The sequence below is a fragment of the Lagopus leucura genome, unplaced genomic scaffold, assembly GCF_019238085.1.
Source record: "Lagopus leucura isolate 7727_CA_CO unplaced genomic scaffold, USGS_WTPT01 Super-Scaffold_760, whole genome shotgun sequence".
Lineage (NCBI taxonomy): Eukaryota > Metazoa > Chordata > Aves > Galliformes > Phasianidae > Lagopus > Lagopus leucura.
The window spans coordinates 10,723,619-10,745,113 of record NW_024962257.1 but is presented as its reverse complement, the minus strand read 5'-3'; the positions used below and the strand labels follow the sequence as shown (position 1 = coordinate 10,745,113).

The following is a 21,495-nucleotide window of genomic DNA, read 5'->3' as shown; positions in this document are numbered from 1 at the left end:
TTTCCTTTTGTTTGGTACATCTAGCCTACATCAGTTTTTTTAGCAGTTTATTTTTAACTCGGCAGTTTCTAATGTTAAAATAAAATTTTCTTGTAAATAAATAAGATTATAAATGCATTCCTTTTATGCATTTCCATGCGACATTCTAAAAACAAGAAAAAAGATGTTTGGTCAACATTTTTCATGTAGGAATTAACTATTGGATACTTCATACTGGCTTCTTCACTCTTAGCGGATATTGAAAGAAAGCGTGACTTGAAAAATTTTAAGAGTGTTGTATTCAGTGGACTGAATAAATATGGAGTTAGGGAGTTATTAAAACATTGATTCCTAATCCAACAGACCAAAACTGTTACAGTCTGTTGGGCCAGTGCTAGTGCATCTGACATGATAGACCATAACAGTTCCTTTGGACATGTCAGTGTCTAATTATACAGATTTTAGTTTTCAGATCATTGACTCGATAGACCACAAAGAGGCAGATTAGAACATGCTATAAGTATTGTCAACCTAAGTACTTTCACTGTGACTACCTTAAAAGCAGGAAGAAATTAAGAGTGTTGTGGAAGAGGCAAAGAATGAAATGTTTTTAATAAAATAGGGAGTTTATTGGATTTTATCCATATCTATTTCTTATATAATTTACTAAGTCTTTTATGTAAGGCAAGGAAATACTGGAGGAAGACATTTAAAATAACTGTGTTAGCAAAATTCAGAAACAAGACATTTACAATCTTGCATGTTTTTATTGTAGTTTTTCCCACCTCAAAGAATTCCAAAGCATTTATTTAGGTCTAAAACATTATTCTTAAAATTTGAGATTGTCAACTTTCTAAGGAACGCACCTGTGGAACTCTAGGAACAAAACTAGGAACTCTAGACACATAAGCAATTTGTAAGAATACTGCATGGCAAGAGTGGGAGAAGAAAGTTAACGAATGTATCCAAAAGACAACTTGTTATGGCAAATAGCATAGTATGTTTCATAGTCATAGTTTGCTCTGAAAGTAATGTCTTCTATTTATTTCCATGGAAACTACTACAGATAGAGTAAAATAATACTGTTTGCTAGAGCATACTCTCAGTGAAAAACACTGTTTCTCAACATATTCACCCACATTAGCTTTTCATTTTCACCAGCAATGAACAAGAGCCTCATGTCACATTCATAACAATCTGCATGGCTGTCCAGAGCATGCCTTGTATTTCATGTTGCTGTTGCCACAACTGAAATGCACCACCATTGCCTCTCTGTGCTCACATCCACTGCTCAGTCTTCATAAACATTCACAGGCATCAATAAATAGCAGTGAGTGTCATTTTTTTCCACGTGGAGGAATTCAGTGACACACTGTTGCTTCGTGTGCACTTCCATGTTGGATGTCATTCTGTCAGACTCCCCCTCTGCTGCCCTCTGTTGCACAGCAACAAAATGCCACATAGTATTGGCAGATAGGTTCAGCCTCTACTGTCATCCCACCAACATCAACCTGTGATATTGTGGGCTGACTTAACAAAATAGGAGACATTACTTTTGGAGCAAAAACTGAGGTCTGCATTGCAGAGTTTAACCCAAAAGTGTAGTAAAACTCTATTTTCCTTTTTCTTGAACGAATTCCTAAATAATTCTATCAAGGCTTTAATACTAATTTTGATTACTACATGAAAAACTCATGCTGTAAAGTCATTTGTAAAAGTCACCCAGACATCAACTTCAAAGGCAACAATTTCTCTCATTAACTATTGTATTATAATTATACCTCTGTATGTTAAGAGACTGGTCAAATAGTATTGTAGATAAAACTGTGTTTACTAGTGAACTGTAACAATAGTTATGAAATCAAAAATGAATATAAACCGTGTTTCAATTATACATTGTTTTAAAGGTGATATGGTATACACAAAGAGTAAATAAGCCCTGATTATGTATTGTTCTGATCTTGTTCAACATCTTCAGTAGTGATGTGGTAGAATGCACCCTCAACAAGTTTTCTGGTAAAGCCAGGACGACTGACATATCAGAAGGCAGTGCTGCCATTCAGTGAAACCTGGACAGGCAGGAGAGTTGGGCATAGAGGAACCCACTGAGGTTCAACAAGGGCAAGTGGATAGTCCTACACCTAGGGAGGAATAACTGCGTGCATCAGTACAGGTTACAGGCTTGCCTGTTGGAAAGGGGCTCTACAGAAGAAGTTCCTGTGTGTCCTGGTAGACAATAAGTTGGACATAAGTAGCTGTGTGCCCTTGTAGTCAAGAAAGCCAATGGTGTTTTGGTGTTTATTAAAAAGAATGTGACCAGCAGGGTAAGGGAGGTGATCCTGCCCCTCTACTGTGCCCTGGTGAGGCCTGGACTACTGTGTCCAGTTCTGGGTTCCTCAGTTGAAGAACAACAGGGAAAGTCTAGAAAGAGTCCAGTGGAGGGCCACAAAGCTGATAAGAGCCTGGAGCATCTCCTGTATGAGGAAAGCCCGAGAGACCTGGGATTTTTCACCCTGGAGGAGACTTATAAATAACTAAGGGAGGGGCAGAAGTCAAGTAGATGGGACCAGAATCTTTTTTAACAGTGCCCATTGACAGAACAAGGGACAATGGGCACAAACTGGAATGTAAAGTTCCATATAAACACGAAAAAAATATTTTCTTTGAGGGTGACAGAGCACTGGATCGGTCTGCCCAGAAAGGTGGTGGAGTCTTGTTCTCTGGAGATACGCAAAGCCTGCCTGGGCACTTGCCTGTGTAACCTTCTGTTAGAAACCTGTTTTGGCAGGGGGTTGGACTAGGTGATCTCCAGAGATCCCTTCTAACACTTACAATTCTGCTACTGTTATGTTTTTTCCAATATAAATGCTGATTATTTGTACTAGTCTGACTTTAAAATGCTGAGAGTGAAAAATATTTCCAAAATGTAGTGATAGACAGAATTTTCATGTATCAATGATTAAACTTCAGAAATACCTTTAATATAGCAGTCCCTGATCAAACTGACATTAGCTTACATTGCTGACACTGAGCACAAGATTAATTCTTGAAGTAAGAATTTAGTTTGAGTGTGTAGAATACACTAATTGTAGTAAAATTAATAATCTTAGAGCAGTTATGCCACTTAAATCAGTATGAATTCTACTGTTATATGCAATGTTCAGAATTTTTCTATTAGCTTTAGGTTTCACATAAAAATGTTAAGGTCCATTTAAAAATCTGTGTCCTTCTTGCAGATAAATATGCTTACTTAAACTCTTAATATTGTATTACTTTTAATAAGGATATTTATACTATGTATATTATATTATAAACTTCTTCATACATAGAGAAATTGCATGGATAAGGAAGATAACATGGGTTAGAGCTAGGCATATTTATATAGCTCTTATTTAAAGAGTAGATAAATCAGGAAATAAAGTATTGCAGATTTAAAATACACATGGAAATATATAGAGGGAGAAATTCCAGTGGTTGATGTAAGACATTGTGTAATTATTTTTTTTTTGCAATAAATTAAAAATATTTTGGACAACAATAGTAAGTTCCAAAGTATAGAGCCAATTTTCTAGAATTGTATAATGAAGAATCATTATACAGTCTTTAAGGGTTAATGGAAAGAGAGAGGGAAAGTTTGTATGCCAACTGCTACCGTGGAAGAGTTTTATTTACAGTGAATACAGTTGTCTTCCTAATTCACCTTGCAGCATTAACACTGACCTGGCAATTAAATTAAGAGCTTGATTAAGCCACCTGAAAGGAGGCCTCTAGCCCCAACAAAGACACTCTAGGGCACATGAGACACCCCTGCAGGCACACGTGGTACTTAATCTTCTGGAGTGGCTGCTAAATCCTGGCAGATGGGTGAGCTGTCTTTGCTTGGGCAACCAAGATGAGCTTTTCGTTTTTCTGTGAGGTAGTATTGACAGAAGAGACTGCATTGATACAGGGTTTTAATCCATATACTTTCAAGGCCTGACTCAAAAATTCAGAAATAAACATGACTCAGAAATTCAGAAATAAGCATTCAATGAAGTGGTCAGGAATGATAAAGGTGGGAGATGCATTATCTTTCTCATTGTAATATCTAAGTGAAAGCAGAATATCTGACTTTCCTCTTTGTCTTGGTACCATTGCTAGTACTTAGGGTGAAAAGAAATTACTTGGATAGAAAGCACTTGCACTGAAGAAATTAGCCTGAAAGTAAAATTCCTAATGCAATTTCCTAATGCACAGTAAGTTAACCAAGTTACTATTAGTGCTGTTGAAGCTTGGTAACGCTGAATGAATAAATTGTGAAACATTTTCTTTTTATGATTTTATTTATACTTCATTTAATATAACCTATGGATATGGCTGTAAAGTTGTTTAGTTGTCTTCGTGTTGTGATATAAATGCCATGAATATGATAACATGCTTTGATCTCACTGCAATGGGAATATAAAGCACAATAATAAAGAAATCAACCTTCTTATTGTATTATTATATTAATACCAATAAATTATTAATGGCCTTGATGGTTAAATTAAGGACATCATAATGAGGGAGTTGGGGGAGACTTCCCAAAATTGTTTTAGAGGGAAATTCTGAAACCTTGTCCATATTTGAATATTACAGAAGCTTTTCAACCGGTGAGCTGTCATTGTTCATGGTAGAACTGTCAACATGACAGTTTAAGATGAAAATCTTAAAGTCTCGTGCTCTGTAACTCCACACTGTTTACAGCAGTTGCTGTATTCTTTTTGTTGGGAGGGGCTGCACTTTTGTGTTAAGCAAAATGATTCCTGTTTAGTTTGTGAAGTTAGTAAGTGAAATCCAAGATTTCTGATGTATGAAAAATAATTACTGTATGCTAGGAGATCTTGTTTTCTTATAAATTTTAAAATTCTTTGAGTTAGTGTAATTATTCCAATGGACGTCCTCCTTTCTTAAAATCTCACTTCATCCATACTATGGCTTTGATTTTATGGAAGCTCCAAGAACAAGGATTACAAACGTTGAGGGCTGGGTTAAATTATATATGTATGTCAAAATTTTGTTCTTAATTATATTCTGTGAAGAATATAAATAGTGTTGAAAATTCAACTGTCACTCAGTCTATTAGGAAGAAGATAGGACATGGGCAACACTTGGTAGTTTGTACCATGTACTCTACAAATATAAATTCTTACATCCATAGAGGAGAATTAAAAGATTTCTGTGCTGAAATTACATTGAATTTGTGCTTCATGCTATTTATATCCATCAGATCTTTAAAAAAAAGGGCATCTGAGACCCATTCCCACAATCACTTCGTATCTTCCACTTCCAGGTCCTGAATTTTCCTATCAGCTAAAATAGCCAAATCATCTACAGTTCAGGCAAGAGTTAGTTCTGTACTGTACCACACAATCTCCATTGTAACTTTCTGCTCTTTCTGAGTTTTATTTTACTCTAAGATACTACAGGCTTTTAAAAGAAGTCTAGTTAAATACTGAAAATGTGGTTATAATTATATATGTTTATGTATCAATGACTTATCAGAGTTTCAGTACTTAAGTATTTCAATAATTATAAAGTTTCATGCTGTTTTCACAGTGAGGATGAGCTCCCAATTTTCCACATGTGAAGGAACATGTATTTCCATATGGTATCAAAGACATAATTTTGTTATAAACCAGAATGCCTCTGTGTTTTCTGGTGTCTGTTTGTCATTCCAGTAGCTGAGCTGTTAATACTGGTTATAGTGTTTATTTTGAATGAAAAACATTAAGGAAATTTCAGAAAAGTTTGAAGAAAAGTCATAGATGTTCATAAAACAGACATTCTGTTATTTTTTTTTTCCTGAAGGACCACATACACTAAAAGTTGATTGAAATAGCAGATGTCACATACTTGAAACTAACTCCACCAAAATGTAGTTTAAAAGTGATTCAAAAACTGGTCAAGACTACCGAAACATGCTAACAGAAAATACTTCTGCAGAAATACTGCACAGTAATGACAGTTGTTGAGACAATTCTACTGTTTCACATATAAGGCCTTACATAAACTTACATTGAGTTTTGTTATGCATGTAACTTCCATATTAGGTTAGTAAGAGTGTATAATTTCAGCATAGTTAAAGGCAATTTGTCAGAAGTGAGACAGGCCTTCCTGAAAGTGGGTAGATGTGCCATTTTGGCAGGAGCAGGTACTGACAAAATATTTATGAAATGTTCGGCCTCTTCTTTAACTTGTGACATTACAAGCAGGCTGAAAAAAATAGGATGTGGTATGAAATTAAAAAAAAACCAAACAAACTGAATAGTGCATCAGGCCTAATTTCTGTGAGTGCACACACACTGAAGTAATTCAAAATCAGTAATATTTGTCACTATGTAATATGTATAATGACATACCTTAGTCAAGCTTCACTTAAATGTTTGCTCTTTGCTTGCTTAAATAGTTTGCTTTACTGTTCTGTTATCTAAGTCTTTTAATGCAGCGAGCTGCTTTTGTTCAAAACAGAGTCCTTTTAAACAGCAGAAAAATTTAAACCTGAAGATGTTTTGTTATCCTTTGGAGGAACATATCTGCAAGGATTGTACTGAGGGGTTTATGGGGGGCAGAGCAGAGGAAATTAGAACCTTGAACTGTTTTGAAAAAATAGGGTAGTGCAGCCTCAATAACTATCCCAAAGAAAGAGTGAGCATCAAAATCACTTAATGTTACTTTTGTATCCTCTCCCTCTTTTTCTTTTCAAATTCAGTAAATATATTGAATAGTTAAACATTAATTTCCAACTTTAAAAATGACTTCATTACAATACTGGTAAAAATCTGTGCTAGTTTTCAGTTTGTCAGCATAAATAGGAAAGTGACGTATAGGATTAGGAGAAGCTATACTATGCATAAGCATTAGCCCATTGGAAATAGCTGCTCAGGTGGAACACAGCCACTTTGAGTCCCAAAAGGACATTTTCCTGACCCACACTGTCTATTTTACATCAGAGAGCTCAGGCTCCCTACAGGTACTGCTCCAGTGCTTTAAAAGATTGTGTTTAGCCAGAGTGTGAATGTCTGGCATGTTGAATATATACAACTATTCATGCAAATCAGCGTGTTTGTAATATGGCTCTTTCAATTATCTTTCTGTTTATCTCACATAGAGTAACTTCTTTAAAAAAATATTGAAGGAAAAGTCCTCTGGATTTTAAATGTGTTCTTTTACACCTGAAATATATATGTTTATATATATATAAATATAAAAATTATATATATATATGAAAGAGCTGTAAAAATTATGTCCTGTGCTTTCATTGTTAATACACAAATTACATTGATAGAAGTAATTCTGTATCTTACTGAGTAGAACTTCTTTTATGGAATTTCACTGAAATTTCTTGTACATTTTTCAGTCAATAAGAAGTGTGGAAATGTTGAGCAACACTAAAACAGCCTAAAATGCATCATGAATTTCCACCATACCTTACTCCTGAGGTTTTATGCCTTACACACTCACTGCAGTTAATGCTTAAAGTTGGCTTTTGAAGGATACAATCCTGCAGCTTCAAAGCACTGAGTTAAATGAGCTACCCTTTTCCAGGCCTACTTTTCATGTACTTTAAGTAAAATAGAATGTGACGCATCACTGGATCAGCTGAACTCAAAAGTCCTGTAAATTATGGGTTATTTGCACTAAGGAATAATGCATGTTTTGGAGATCAGATGAGATATATGAATCTTTCAGTCTTAGTTATCCCTCTAAGTTTTTGTAAATAGTAGTACAGAATTTAACTATTTAACTAAATAATATACCTGCTGCTACAAAAATGTTAAAGCTATCAAACTAACGATGACTAATAGTCATTTAAAAAAGGGAAAGAATTCCAACATCTAGTGTTACTGTCCATAGATTAATATGTTACCATTCACACAGTTTCTGTGTAGAATAACATATAACTTGTTCCTTACTTTCATGATCAATTTATGGAGTTGTGAAATGAATTTTATAAAATGAAAATATAGCAAAGTTTTCTTTATAAATTGGAGCAGTATGACAAGGAATGTTTCTGGTAGATACTTTTTTTTATAAATATGGCTTTGGGTTAAATTTTTTAAAATTAAATTTCTACTACTATACCGTTGATAATAGAAAGTGAGATTTTAGAACACTTTTAGTAATACCTGTTGTTAATAAATAAAAAAAAAGGTTGGCATTCTCAAGTCTTTCCATAAGTAATGAAGCCAACACATTTTTCTTACAGATAATTCTGTACTTCGACATCTGAAGATATAGTAACTCTGAGACAATGCTCCATAAAAACACCAGTGTTCTGGATGGAGAAAAAAAAAAAGTTTCCCAACTGGCCACTTTGTGGCTGATTTTAAGTAGAATTGATGTCTTCATTTAGATGAAAAGACAATTTTATAGTTTCGTAGACTTGAATGAAAAGGGTTTTCTGTAAGCCAGTAGCTGATAAGTCTGAATTGCTTCTGTTAGGCAAAAATCTGTGTTTCTTTGTATGTAATATTCACAGGATATGATAATAGAAGAAGTGGTATGTGTAAATACAGTGACAAAGTATGCTATCTATGAATTATGAAGTAGCTTTGTATTTATGATGATAAAATTTTCCCCTTAATTTTTTAAAATTTGTCTCTTTACATATGTGCAAGATAGATCTTATTGGCTTGTTAAATGACTATAGATGGCAAAACAACAAAATTGCCTACTACATCCAAATGAAAATGAAAGAGTTAAATGAAAAATACAGTTTGGTCACTATAGTTATCCATGCTAGGCTGCAGGTACTGCTATATCTAAGATAAGGTAAAGGCAATAATATGCTACTACTTCTGATCTTTAATCCTGTCCCTGTAGTTTGGATTACATATCCCTTAGTTTTGTCTTGTTTTTATTTCGTTTTTTACTTTGTTTTTCAAAGTGTAAACTTTTAGGTAGCGAGCTTCACGTTTTTTAAACAAGAATTTTAAATATCTTTAATATGCTGGAGGTGAATTAATGGAGATAAATTTGTTCTCTTAGGGCTTAAGTCTGTTACACCTAAGATACAGTCTCTCCTGAACTGAATAGTTTTCAGTAGAAGCTTCAGAGTAGGTAATGCTTAACAGAGTTTTCATTATCTTGCAGAACTGAGTTTTCCAGGTAGTCTTCTGTACAAGCTAGATGTAGTTCCTTCTAGTTCTTATTTGGTACTCTTGCATTAAAGTATTCAAAGCTCAGCTTTTCACCATACCTAGCAGTGCAGACTGGAGGAGCTAGCTGCAATGTGGGGGCAAAATAGCACCCAAATAATTATACCAAATTTCTTTACTAGGCCTTTCTTTTACTGATGCAAACATCAGTAAATGTAAAAGAAAATCATCCAAGGAAGCTATGAATATGTATAAAGGAATCACTTGTTCATCCTTAAATATAATGTCCATTAACCCATGTCCTATTTGCTTTGAGTTTGGAAACGGCAAATCAGGATTTCTGCATTTTGAAATATTAGCGTATTTAGCATTTCTGTTTTTATGTTACCTGGTTTTAATAAAGAATTTTGCAAGAGAAGGTTTATATTAAATTAGTCATATTTCTAGTTTATTCTGCTAGGAGTCTACAAAAGAACTTCTGTATGTATTTGGATGACAGTATATGGAAATATACTATGTCATTTTTTAAAAATAAGTTACAGATTTATTTTTTTTCTGATTGCAATCATGTTAGACATGTATAAGGAAAAATGATTAACTTTTAACATTCTCCTTTTAGTTGTTTGAAGTAAATTGCAATTTTTTTTTTCAAAAAACACTTTTTGCATATTTTCCATTAGTACCCTTTAGTACCTATATCAATATATAGCTCGATTTTTATTCGACTTCATAAATATATTGACATGACATATCTGTAACACTAAACATAAGCTTCCAATGCAAGAGTTTGTACATAGTCCATATCCAGATATCACCATTGTTTCATTTAAAAGATCCCAGCATGTTTACCTCATGATCCTTATAAACTCTTTAGTACTGAAATATGTCAACACTTTTTCTTGCTACATTCATTGAAATTAAGCACCCTTACCCTACCCCATCTGTAAACATCAAGTCAATTGGCAGCTAGCACATTTCCCAGTCAGCAAGCAGTATTGTGAATTTTATCTTCTCTTGCAGAAATCAATTCGTCTTCGTTGCAGCAGATGAAATTTCTTGTAACACCTCTGCAGGTAACAATCATTGATACTTCTTGATGCATCCATCCAGGTCTCAATATCCTTTTTCACATGCTGCATTTAATCGTAAGAGAAAGCATAGGGAAGTCCATGATTCAAATTTTCGGAACAGATTAATTTATAGCTTGAGTTTAGATTCTGCCATATAAAAGACATTAGGTTATTTTTGCTGACTTTGGTGTTTTATTTCCAGTTTAAATATTATATGGCCTAGAAAAGTAAGGATATGTTAAACCTTCTCATAAAAGCTTACTGTGTGGTGTAATCAAGGTCATGGTGACTGAGAAAAAAAAAAGATAAAAAAAAACCACAACTACTGAAAACAGTAAAGGTTTAGATCTGTGTAGGACATTGTAAGTGCTATAGATTTAAGAGTTTTCTTTTCAACTCTCTGGGGGCAAATATTGCCCACAAGGGTACTGCAGACCCTAAAGCACTCACAAAGTCTATCCTATGGATAAGATAGTGGGAGAGAGGGTCTGCGTGTTCAGAGGATCACTTTCTAGTAAGTAAAAAGACTTAGCTGTTTTGCTAGTATACTATCATGTTGTAAGTCATGGGTACAGAAGAACAAATGATGTTTTAAAATATATTTATTAATGGTAATTTATAAGTATATCAAGGGATTTTCTGTCTTTTAAGCAATAGAGATTGAACAATGTTAGTCTTAATACAGGTAAGGATGATGTTATGTTGCTACATAAGAAATCAAAAGCTAATATGTTTAGTAATAGTGTTGGCCACACTGTCAATAATGATATGTGAGAAAGTCATGAAGATGTGTGTATTGAATGAAGAAAGGATATATAGTGTGGCACAAAAAGTTGGTATCGAGAAGTATTTATTTGTAGAGGGTTTTACATTAGTGGAAGTAAATCAAAGGTGAAGAGTTTTCTGCTCATGTCATGGTGACCTACACAGAAGTACATATGTTTATGGAGGAGAAGACTATAGCTAAAGTCACTATTTTCTAAGATAGTAATATACTGCATGGTAGCCACAGCATTTTTGGTGGTAATCTGAAAAGTTCTTCTTAAAAAGAAAACAATTTTCTTTGTTTATTTAATATAGATTTCTCAGAATTCTAGATCATTGACAGAATGCATTTTGAGAAAGCAACGTTTGACTGATTAGGATTCTGACATTCATTATTTCACCTGTGCTTCCTACTCTGTTCTGGATGATAGTGAACTGCGGTAGGGAGACAACTAATTTATAAATCTGTGCCTTGAAGAGTTAATAAACTCATTTTAGCAATTTTTTAACTTGGAGTTCTTAAAGCACACATATAGTTTTAATAATTTTCTTGGTTTGATAACTTCCCCTGTTTTGCAGAATGAACCCTTTTAAGCAATACTTACACCTATAGACATTAATTTTCCTCAGGTCATGCAGAATTAAAGTGTCCAGACTATATCATACTTGCTGTGTGTGTCATTTCACTGAAATTCCAAAAATGTAGCACATTTGTTCATCAGAAAGTGCACTGAAATTTACACAGAAGAAAATGGACTTTTGTGTATATATATTAAAACTTTTCAGCTTACCACTAAATTACCACTATTAAAATGATTGTGTGAATAAAGTGTTTCTGTTAATGTTTTTGACACTATGGTGTACGTATCAGCAATAGGTAACTTTAGGGGTCTTTTTTGTTATATGATCTGAAGGAGCAAGCGAATGAAAGCCTCTATTTTCTGTTCTTTGTCTATTTAAATTTTAGAATTTAAAGGAATTCTGGCTATATTTAAGAAAGAAAAAAAAACAAAAAAAAACAACTACAGCATATCCTGACCCCTTTTCCATTATGGAACAAGTTATCAAAATTGCATTTGGCCTTTCACATTTGTAAACTGACATTCAATTTATTATCTGATGTTTTGTGTTTCACTACATGAAGTATACATAGACATATACTCTTTCAGAACAGTAGCTGTCATTTGATTTTTCAGATGTACACAAAACGTCTATGATACAATATCATATGCTAGTAATGTTCCTAAAGTCAATTAGAGTAATTCAAGTTTGCCAAATTGGTGTAAGAGAAGATACTGATAATATGCTAAATGTTTTAAATGTGAGTATATGTGTTTGCATTGTTTCCTTGTGGAGAATATACGTGTTTGTAGGCTTAAACTAATTATATAACAAGTAAACCTTTCTTTGGAACTCTGTTGTTAAATGGAAATGGAAGTCTTGGGTGATTCTACTGATAATCATTCTTTTCTTCTTAATGCTTTATCATTCCTTCCAGGCAATACTTAACCCTAAGCCACATGACTTTCTTTATTTTATTTTTATTTTTAGTTTTAGTTCAAGTTTATTTTTATTTTTCCTAATTTAGAAATGAAGTAATCTTGAAATCAAACATGATAGGGTAATGTGTCGGTATATACATTTCTATTCATGTATGTATATCTATTCTTCAATGAACGTTATATAAAGAAAATATATGCAAGAATATGCAAGTGTGTGACAGAGGGAAAATTTCCATGGGAAATTTAAAAATATTTTACTCTATTATCCAGAGCATTTTAAGCTAAAAATAATTACTCTTCAGAAGAGAAGTTCTATGCTTCTGGGATAGATCTTCTCTGGCAGGCATGATTAAAGAGTATGCAAACAGACCTGAGCTAGATCAGAGGTAGGGAAAATATCTGAGACCTCTTTCCAGCTTGTTGATGCAATTTTAACAAGGATCTCTGAAGAATTTCCTCTAGCAGAACTCTGACAATGGTTATATTAGAGGAGTATTAATTGTGTTGGGGGCAAAGGGGATCTTATCCTATTGGTCTCCTTATAAGTCAGAAAGAGACCCAGAAGAAAAACATGGTTTATTTACGTGTTGGCTAGAGAACATAGTTAATTTTGTATCTTCAACTTTTTAAATCAATTTTTCAAATCAGTAATCAATATTTCTTTTTCTTTTAGGTTTTGTAAAGCTGAAATTTATAGTTCTTAAAGAAAAAATATTGATAGTGCCTTTTCCAAGTTTATTCTAGGATGAACCTGCATTTTATGATTTTTATGTTAAAATGGGACAGGATCATTATTTTACATTTATACTGTTTTTGCTTTCTTCCTCCAGTTATTAACTGTCATCTAACTTCCATCTCCAAACAAAAAAATCCAGTGTGATTTTACAGCCGGTAGTATTTTTCCCCCAAGAGTGCATGCTTTTAATGATTTTGAAATAACAGAGAGAAAGGCAAGGGTATATATACACTTGAATTCAGAATGAAGTGTGGTGGAGGTGAATATAACATCTATCCAATTGTAGCTGTATTTATTTACATATCTGGGCAGAGTCATCCCCATGAGGCAGGAATGTGTGTTTGTGTAAAAGAAGTACATTAGAAGAAGCTTTAGAAGTTTACAGTCCTGGGTTAAGTTACTGACCTCTCTTTGGAGAAAGATACAGTCTTGAAAACAGATTAAACGAGGAAAGGTTTAATTTTCATCTCTAGGAGAAATCCATCATAAAAGCAGGCAGCATAAAGGAACAAATCTTTGTATTATCAAAAGTTTGAAAAGAATATTGGCAATTTTTAATGAACATGATTGCGCAAATCCTTGCAATTTTAGTGTATGCTTGCATTAAAATGTGAAAATGAATACTTTCACAAATTTAATTTGAGAAACAATAGCAAATATGCTCCCATTTATTTAAAGAAAATTAATATTAGTAAAAGTGCTTAGAATGTTTAAAGTGCTCTATCTCTACTGTGGTACATAATTACATCTGTTTAAATTTTTGCCATATATGCTTGCATACATCTCATTGACATATTTCAGTTTTTGGTAGGGGATATTGATCAGATTATGATCATTCAAAGGAATTTCCAAACAGTACATATTATATAAACTGCTTTGGAAAACCTTGGAAACCACATACTGAGTTTTTTGCTCTTCAAAAACTAGGGAATGTTGTATTAGTGCATATTATTAAACTTCTATAAATTCCAGTGTGCTTCATGTTGGCAGTTTAAATTTCTTTTTACTGCTTCTGTAAATAGACCGTACATGGAATCCTATTTGTTACTGCTTTTACTGCTCTTGGTAGTGATGGCAAAAATGCTCAGCTGTTGGATCGGCTGATAAAAATCAGTAAACACTTTGGTTATCCTCTGTTCTTCTTTCATAAAATTTGATTAATTTCTTTTTCTCACCCAGTGAAAACACTAACAGACCTCTTGGCATCTTCGTCATTATCCCTTTGACAGTTTACCTTCCCTATGCTTACAGTTCTAGGTCAGTTCGCATGGCTAGTCAATTGTGACAACATGACAAGATTAGGTAAAGCTGAGGTTCTGTGATTTGTAAATGGAGGATTTGCAATGTGAAGTGTCTTTGATAACAGAAATGGTGAATGGTGTTGAGGCTGTTTGCCCTCAACAAGTGCCTATAAGCACATGTGCATCCCCTGTGCTGTTTTTAAAATGAAGCAACCAGAATTTCTCTGATAGACTGAAAAGAGTACAAAGGAAAACTGGTTTGTGTGTGTGCATGTATGTATAATCATAGAGCAGTGCATTAAGTAAACAGCGATTCAGTATGAATATCCTGAGCTTATCATATTACATTTTAAACATTTAACAAACAAAAAATTAAGGCATGAACTGAACTTCACTATCACAAAAAAACTGCTTTAAAAGTTAATATAAAGTTTCTGTATTTATTTATTACTGATCTAGATGAGAAGTTACTTAGGATTTACTGCCCCAACATAGACAAATGCTGTACGGATCAAATACGTGTTTTTCTCTGAAGTTTGACAGATTAATAAATGTCAGCTGATGGCAAAGCCTCAGTTTCCCCAGTGGCTTTTTATTGTGAACATAATCTGTCTTCCTGAGAAGATTATACAAAAAAGGGGTGTTGATAGCATGTTATATTTTTAAGCAGATGTCAAGTGAAGTCCCCACACGTTTGTGGAAGTTGCCTTTGGCCTTCTGTAAATCCAAACAGGGAGATTGAAATCTGAGACAGACCTTTTGCCTGAGGTCTGTCCCAGCACCCACACAGGAGGAATGTCACCTGTGCTGCAGTGCTACACCTCGGTATTTCTGCAAATTCAACAGTACCATTTATTTAAATGTTTACCAACATTACATCCAGCAGCTGAACTTTGGATGCATCTAACAAATTTCAAACAAGGCTGTAAGGTAGCATTAATGAAAAAATAAATTCGTGTTTGAACGTCAATGAGTGAAATTTCTGCAGATTCCCATCAATGAGCAATAATTGATGAGCCAAATAATAATGAGCATCATAATTAATTGGATAATTTTGGATGTGAAAAAAATAAAAGTCAAGAGGTGGAAATTGTTCCCTGCATGTGGATACTTCTGAGTAGGCTTCTCAGCTTTCTTCTGATTTCACCAAAAGGAATAAGTAAGAACTGCTTCTAATATTATCACTAACGTATTTATGAAGATCCCTTCATGGAAAACTGTTATTGCCCTATTCATGTGGTAGACTGTGATAAAAAACTCTTCATCTCTGTGAAAACCTAGGAGTGGTAATGCTATACTAAGAGGAAATCCTGTGCTGCCTTGAAGATATACAGTAGTTCAGCACTGCAGCATACCTTGAAATTTTGCTGTTTCACTGTGCTCTGTCTATCAGTGCTATGTCTTCCCATGTCCTCTGCTGTCCACAGTGTAAATCTGTGAAGTGTTAGCAGCAGCAGAAGAAAGGAATGCTTTGTGGTCTGTTATTACAGAATGATCTTAAGTTTTGATACTGTGCATTTAAAGTTTTGCACTAAGAATTTCCAAATTTTTATCCTTGACAATCAGGAAAATGACTGCAAATCGTTTCTACTTCAAAACATTTTCCTCAGTGTTCTGTAAAAACAGGTAGGATAGGCTCCTTTCCTCATTTCCTTCTGAGATTTGCTCACTTAGTTGACAGAACGCCTACACTTGTTTGATATTTATATCTAAAATTAATGTATTTATCTGCACGTGCCTTGGACACCATGTGCAGATACCACTCTACCATAGTAAAGAATTTCAGGTAAAAGGACAACCACTGCTGCACAGTGGTGAGCGACTGAGGTTAAAATACTGCCCAGGGATACGCTGTGTCTCTGCATGCATTCAAAGGAGCTCCTGCTGCTGCTGTCATCTGGTTTTGGTATCACAGTGCCAATATCATAATCATGTGAGCAAGAGGAAAGCAGCCTGTTTTAGTAAGTTACTGAAATCATTTGTGTGGATAACACAGGTAACCAGTGCTTTCCTTGCATTCCTTCCAATACTTCACTGAAACCTTCATATCTTTTTTTCTACAATTTTATTGCAATTCTGCAGTTCTGGAGGTGAGATTAGGATTGCCCTTTTGTGCCACTTCTGAAGAGCAAGAGGCACACCTACAGTAGAGCTCATTTCCTAGGTGATAAGTTAAGATGGGAATATAAAATTGCTCTGCACAATATTCTCCCTATATATAATATACCTAGTGAATGCTGACTTGTTCGACTGTCTTTTTGTAAAATTTAGTAATAAGTGTCAGTGCAAGTGTTTTGGTAATTTAAGCTTGTTCTTTCTGAAGACTCAGAGCATGTAGGTCTGAAGAAGCAGCGATTTTATGACTTGATCTTTCAATTATAAATCAAAGCTAGTAAATGAGTGGTATTGTGGAGAGCTAGAAATATGCGCTTCACAGCAGATCCATATGCTTTGCTGGTAATATGGCAAGTAACAGGGAATTAGATCACAGAGTTAGGTTGTTCTACTATTTTCGGTTTTAATTTCTGCTTGACTACTGGTTGAGGTTTTAACTTCTGTTTTTATTTAAGGACAGAACCATCATTTTCTGTAGTTCTGGTAATATCTTCCAGTCTTCTAAGAAACAGGGAAAAATGGTTGAGTTCAAAAAGATATGCGCATCAAATTGTGTTTACAGATCTCATTTTATGTTTTGCAACACTTGAGGAAAATGTTTTAACATGTTGCAAATTCTATACTCTGAATTTTCCTTTATTAATGTTGTCATTTAACCCTACAGTAGATATGCAGTTAAGGAGCTTGCAGATATTTCCAGTGAGTGTCAGAGTTCCACACTCTGTCCTGGATGTATAATGAAACATAGCCACAGTGCCAAAGAACCTAAAACGGTCATTAAAATTAGAGAAAGGCGTACTTTCCTATTTAAGAGGTTCCAGCAATGCCTACTCCCGGTGATTTAAAAAGAGAGATTTAATTTCAGAGATCTTGCTAAAAGAAATTTCTCCAATTCTCTTTTTCTGTTTGTTTTGGACAACAAACTGCCCTTTTATGCAATATTTAAGCAATTTTAAAGCTTGTAATGAAAATCGCTGAAGAAATTGAGGCATAGCCTGAGCAAAGGATTTCAGCATTGAGCTGCTGGTAAATAGTTTGCAGCCACAATGCTACGCGTGTTGGCATTGCAAAGTTGAATTTTTTCTTAGTATTATATAGAAAGGTGTTGGTGTAGTTAAAAAACAGTGCCAGTAAAACAAAATGCTAGCAAACATTAAGGGATATTTTCCTGCTGTGTTCCAAATACTTATTCTAGACATACTGAAAAACAGTGGAGCTTACTTTGGTCTCATTTCTAGTGCATTAGAATTGTTCATCAGTTGTGTTCCTGAGTCAAGGGTTTATAAGTGTACAACTTGGCATATATATATTGATTTAAGATTTTGTAGAACATATGATCACATTGACTATTAATTCTTTGGAAATACTTTGCTATTTGCATGTTCGAAATTGTACTAAATTGTTTACCTGGAGTGATTATTTTCAGGGTAAACTGTCAGAAAGCATTTAAATACCACTAATTTTAATAAGAAATAAGCATTCTGGCATGTGAATAAATGAACCAACAGCTGTGTACTAGCTTTCTGATTTTCAGTGTGACAATATAGTTTAAAACCTTACTATTTTCAGCATGGAAATCAGAATCTATTCTGCTAACCTTCTGAGCTTCTAAATTTGGTGTCATGCATAGGCGTGTTTAAAAATTAGCATTTAAAAAGAAACCTACTTGCTTTAAGTTTAAGCTGACACTGTTCCTTTCCTCTGTGGAAATGAAATTTATTAATCATAATAAAACCATCATATTCTGAAGGTAGAGGTCACCCTGAGGAGAAAAAAGTCTATTCATCACAGAGGAATTTCAATGCATTTTTCCCAGATAATATCTGAGCACGGATTCTCTCCCCTTTGGAAATATATTCTTCCAGGGTTGTGCTTATGTGCATCAAGTGTATGGAGGAGGTTGCAGGAATGAGAATTTTTCAATTTAGTTTTGTCTACTTTATTTTCTTTTAGAGACAATTTGGAGGAGTGCTTCTTTACATTTTGTTTCATGTTTACCTTGCAAACATTTATTCAAGTAGAATTCCAACATACTGCTTAAAAAACAAACAAACAAACAAAAAGGATAGGTCACCATTTTTACATTAGGATTATTTCACCTCTCTTTTGTTTAAAGGAAAAAGCATTGTTTACACAGTAGGACAAAAAACACTGAGTTGGAACTATCATCTATCTTTGGAAATAGCTTAAAATATTTATTTATCCATATTTTCCTCTCAGTTGTCCAGATTTCTGTAGAAGATCATTGTAATACTAATAGCAACATTCCACCATTAAACACTTGTTCATCGTTTCAGTGATGAGTTAGGTTAAATATACACCTAATTTAATAAAACTTCAGCACTCTTTGGGCTTGTTCCTTCCTACTTACAAGAGGGCCTTGAGTTTCAGCCACGTAATTCCTTGCCATGCTTGACTCAGTGTGCTCTTGGTTTTTGGTTTTGTAAGGCAATATTATATATTCTGCAGCAAGAATGGAGGATGTAGTATGGAGTCAAAATGCAGCCCTGCTGGACCGCATGGATCAGAGAAGTGAAAAAAAGCTCACAGTAAGTCCCAGTGTAGTTGACAGCTTCCACTACAACACGGTTCTTCCAGGTCTAAATTTAAATAAACAGTTCTTACTCAGTCTTATGACAATAAAAGTTAATCAGGAAAAAATAATTAAAAAAAGCAGTACTTTAAAACTATACCAATTCCCATTGTTCTAAAAATAATAGTCATGATTTTAAAGCATGTATAATAATAATATATGCAATTCATCCTCTATGTTACTAGGGATATTAAGGAAATGTGTAGATCTGGAAATGAGTCTAGCTTTAAATTAATTGTTTTCCCTTTCTAGATGTTTGCTTATTGTTCAAATGACATCTGGTTTGAGGAAATTAAAAATATAATTATTTTTAAATCAATTCTCAGACTTGAAAAATAAATATACAAAGGAAAATAAGGAGTCTTTTTCACCTCATGAAGATGAACAAGAAATATGATATTCTATTATGTCTTCTATCAAAGCTAATTTTTTTTAAATCTCCAACTATTATAGTGCTTACATCCCAATTTGGAGAGAAACATTGCAAAGCTGCTAGTTCTTCCATCCAAGGAGGCTGCAGAGTTTGTGACCAGTGCCAAACCTGCACTAAGAACTCTTTCTAACTCAAAGGATTACTAAGTGATGCTTACCCAGCTGGCCGATCAGAATTATTCTTCCTCTCCTTCATCTCCTTCCTCCCCTTCCTCTTCTTCTCTCTCCCTTTCTTTCTTTCATTAACAACTGCCTGGTTATTTTGGTGTTCATTGCCTCAGATAATTTTCAAATATTCATGGGTACCAACTGTTTAAATGGAATTACATTATAAATTTAATCTTTCACTGTCCAATATAATGGATGTAAAAAAGGAAATAGTTGTATTTTATGCAAGTCTTTTACACATAATTCCCTGAGGTTAAGATCCTAAGATAGAAGATGACTGGACAACATTCTGATTCCTCTGGATATTTGTGTATATTTATGCACAGATAAACATAGCTTTGGTGAGAATTAGAACCCCTGTTCATGAACTTTTAGTTCAAAACTTTGGTAAATTAATTCCTTTTCAATGTATTATCCCTTAATAGAAAGTTAAATGTACTGAGTAAACATGATAATACAATTGGAGACATTTCAGCCAACATCCAAATTTTGCCACAGAATGTCATAGAACTCTTTATCGGGAGAAATAAGCTGCACTTAGCCTTTGCTCAAAACTTGCATTAAAAGTAATAGGTAATCTGTCCTTGAAATTTAACACAGTAAGTATCCTTTAAACTTATAAAGATTTAAGGATAGTAATTGCCACAAAATATTTTTACATTTTTTTATTAATGTAAAATGACACAGAAACATTTCAATAAGTTTGGGATAAAGGAAAGGAGAGGAATGGCTCATTTTATGTCTGGACAACCAGACCATGATTACCAAGGTCCATACATGCCTGCTTTTCAGAATGACCAAATCTGGAGAACTGCAGGGGCTGCAGGTGTTTGGGATCTCTAAGAATTAAGCCCAATCATCTTAATGTGAAAACTTGACCCTCAAAATTAGTCAGCATTTTGAAAAAAGGAGTCAAACATCAATTTGGGAAAGTGCTGATCCTTCTTACCAAACAGTGAAAAATGCAAGAGGAATAGAGCTCAACTCCATGCAATACTCATAGATTTTAAAGGACTACAGTGGTAGCATTGTAGTGTTGCTGGAAAAAGGGGCCTGCTCAGAACTGGTCCCCTGCCAACCACTGTACATACACTTTAAAGATTGTATTTACTAAGCTTTATTCTACTTTTGTTTGTTTGTTTGTTCTTTCATCCGGATGTGTGGTTACATAGTTTTGGAAAGGAAAAACATGTCACCTGTAAATCTGTGACTCTGATGTTGATCAGGTAGTAAGAGGCATTTATGTGAAATATCTGCCTTTTCAGGGTTGGATCTCTTTAACATAGCCTAGTTGTCCTAAGAGATGGTTTACTTAGCATTTCCTTGCAAAGTTAATCCCTCATGCTCTTGTAAATATTGGCTCAGTGAATGGACAATAAAGACTGTTTTGTCTGCAGAAGTTTATGCTTTTTCCTTGAGGATGTCCAAAGGTAGGTAGGAATGTTCAGTTCTGTTAGTTTGGACTTTTTCTCTGCCTCGTGCCCAGGACTCACAGAAGTGGGTGGTGTAAGATTGCATGCATTTGCCATGCAACCATTTCTTTCTCAGTTATCCCTCAGCTGATTATATAGGAACTTAATCAGATTCCACTTGTGAAGTATCAATTCTGTTATATAAAAAAGGGCGAGTGTCCTCTTTTCATAAAACAAAAAAAAAAAAACAAAAAAAAAACAAAATAAAAACCTAAGTTTGTATTTTTGCATTTGTATCTGAAAAATAAGATGGCTATACAGAATGAGACAGAATGGGGTTACTGTTCACATAAGGCTGAAAGC

At 34.2% G+C, this 21,495-nt stretch overlaps 1 protein-coding gene across 1 annotated transcript in view; it reads left to right on the top strand.

Moving 5' to 3' along the window:
* RBFOX1 (RNA binding fox-1 homolog 1) overlaps nt 1-21,495 on the top strand; it is a 233,266-nt gene that overhangs the window by 209,173 nt on the left and 2,598 nt on the right. Inside the window, 1 exon segment of the mRNA XM_042864325.1 lies at nt 10,119-10,171. Within this exon segment, the coding sequence (XP_042720259.1) occupies nt 10,119-10,171 (53 nt within the window).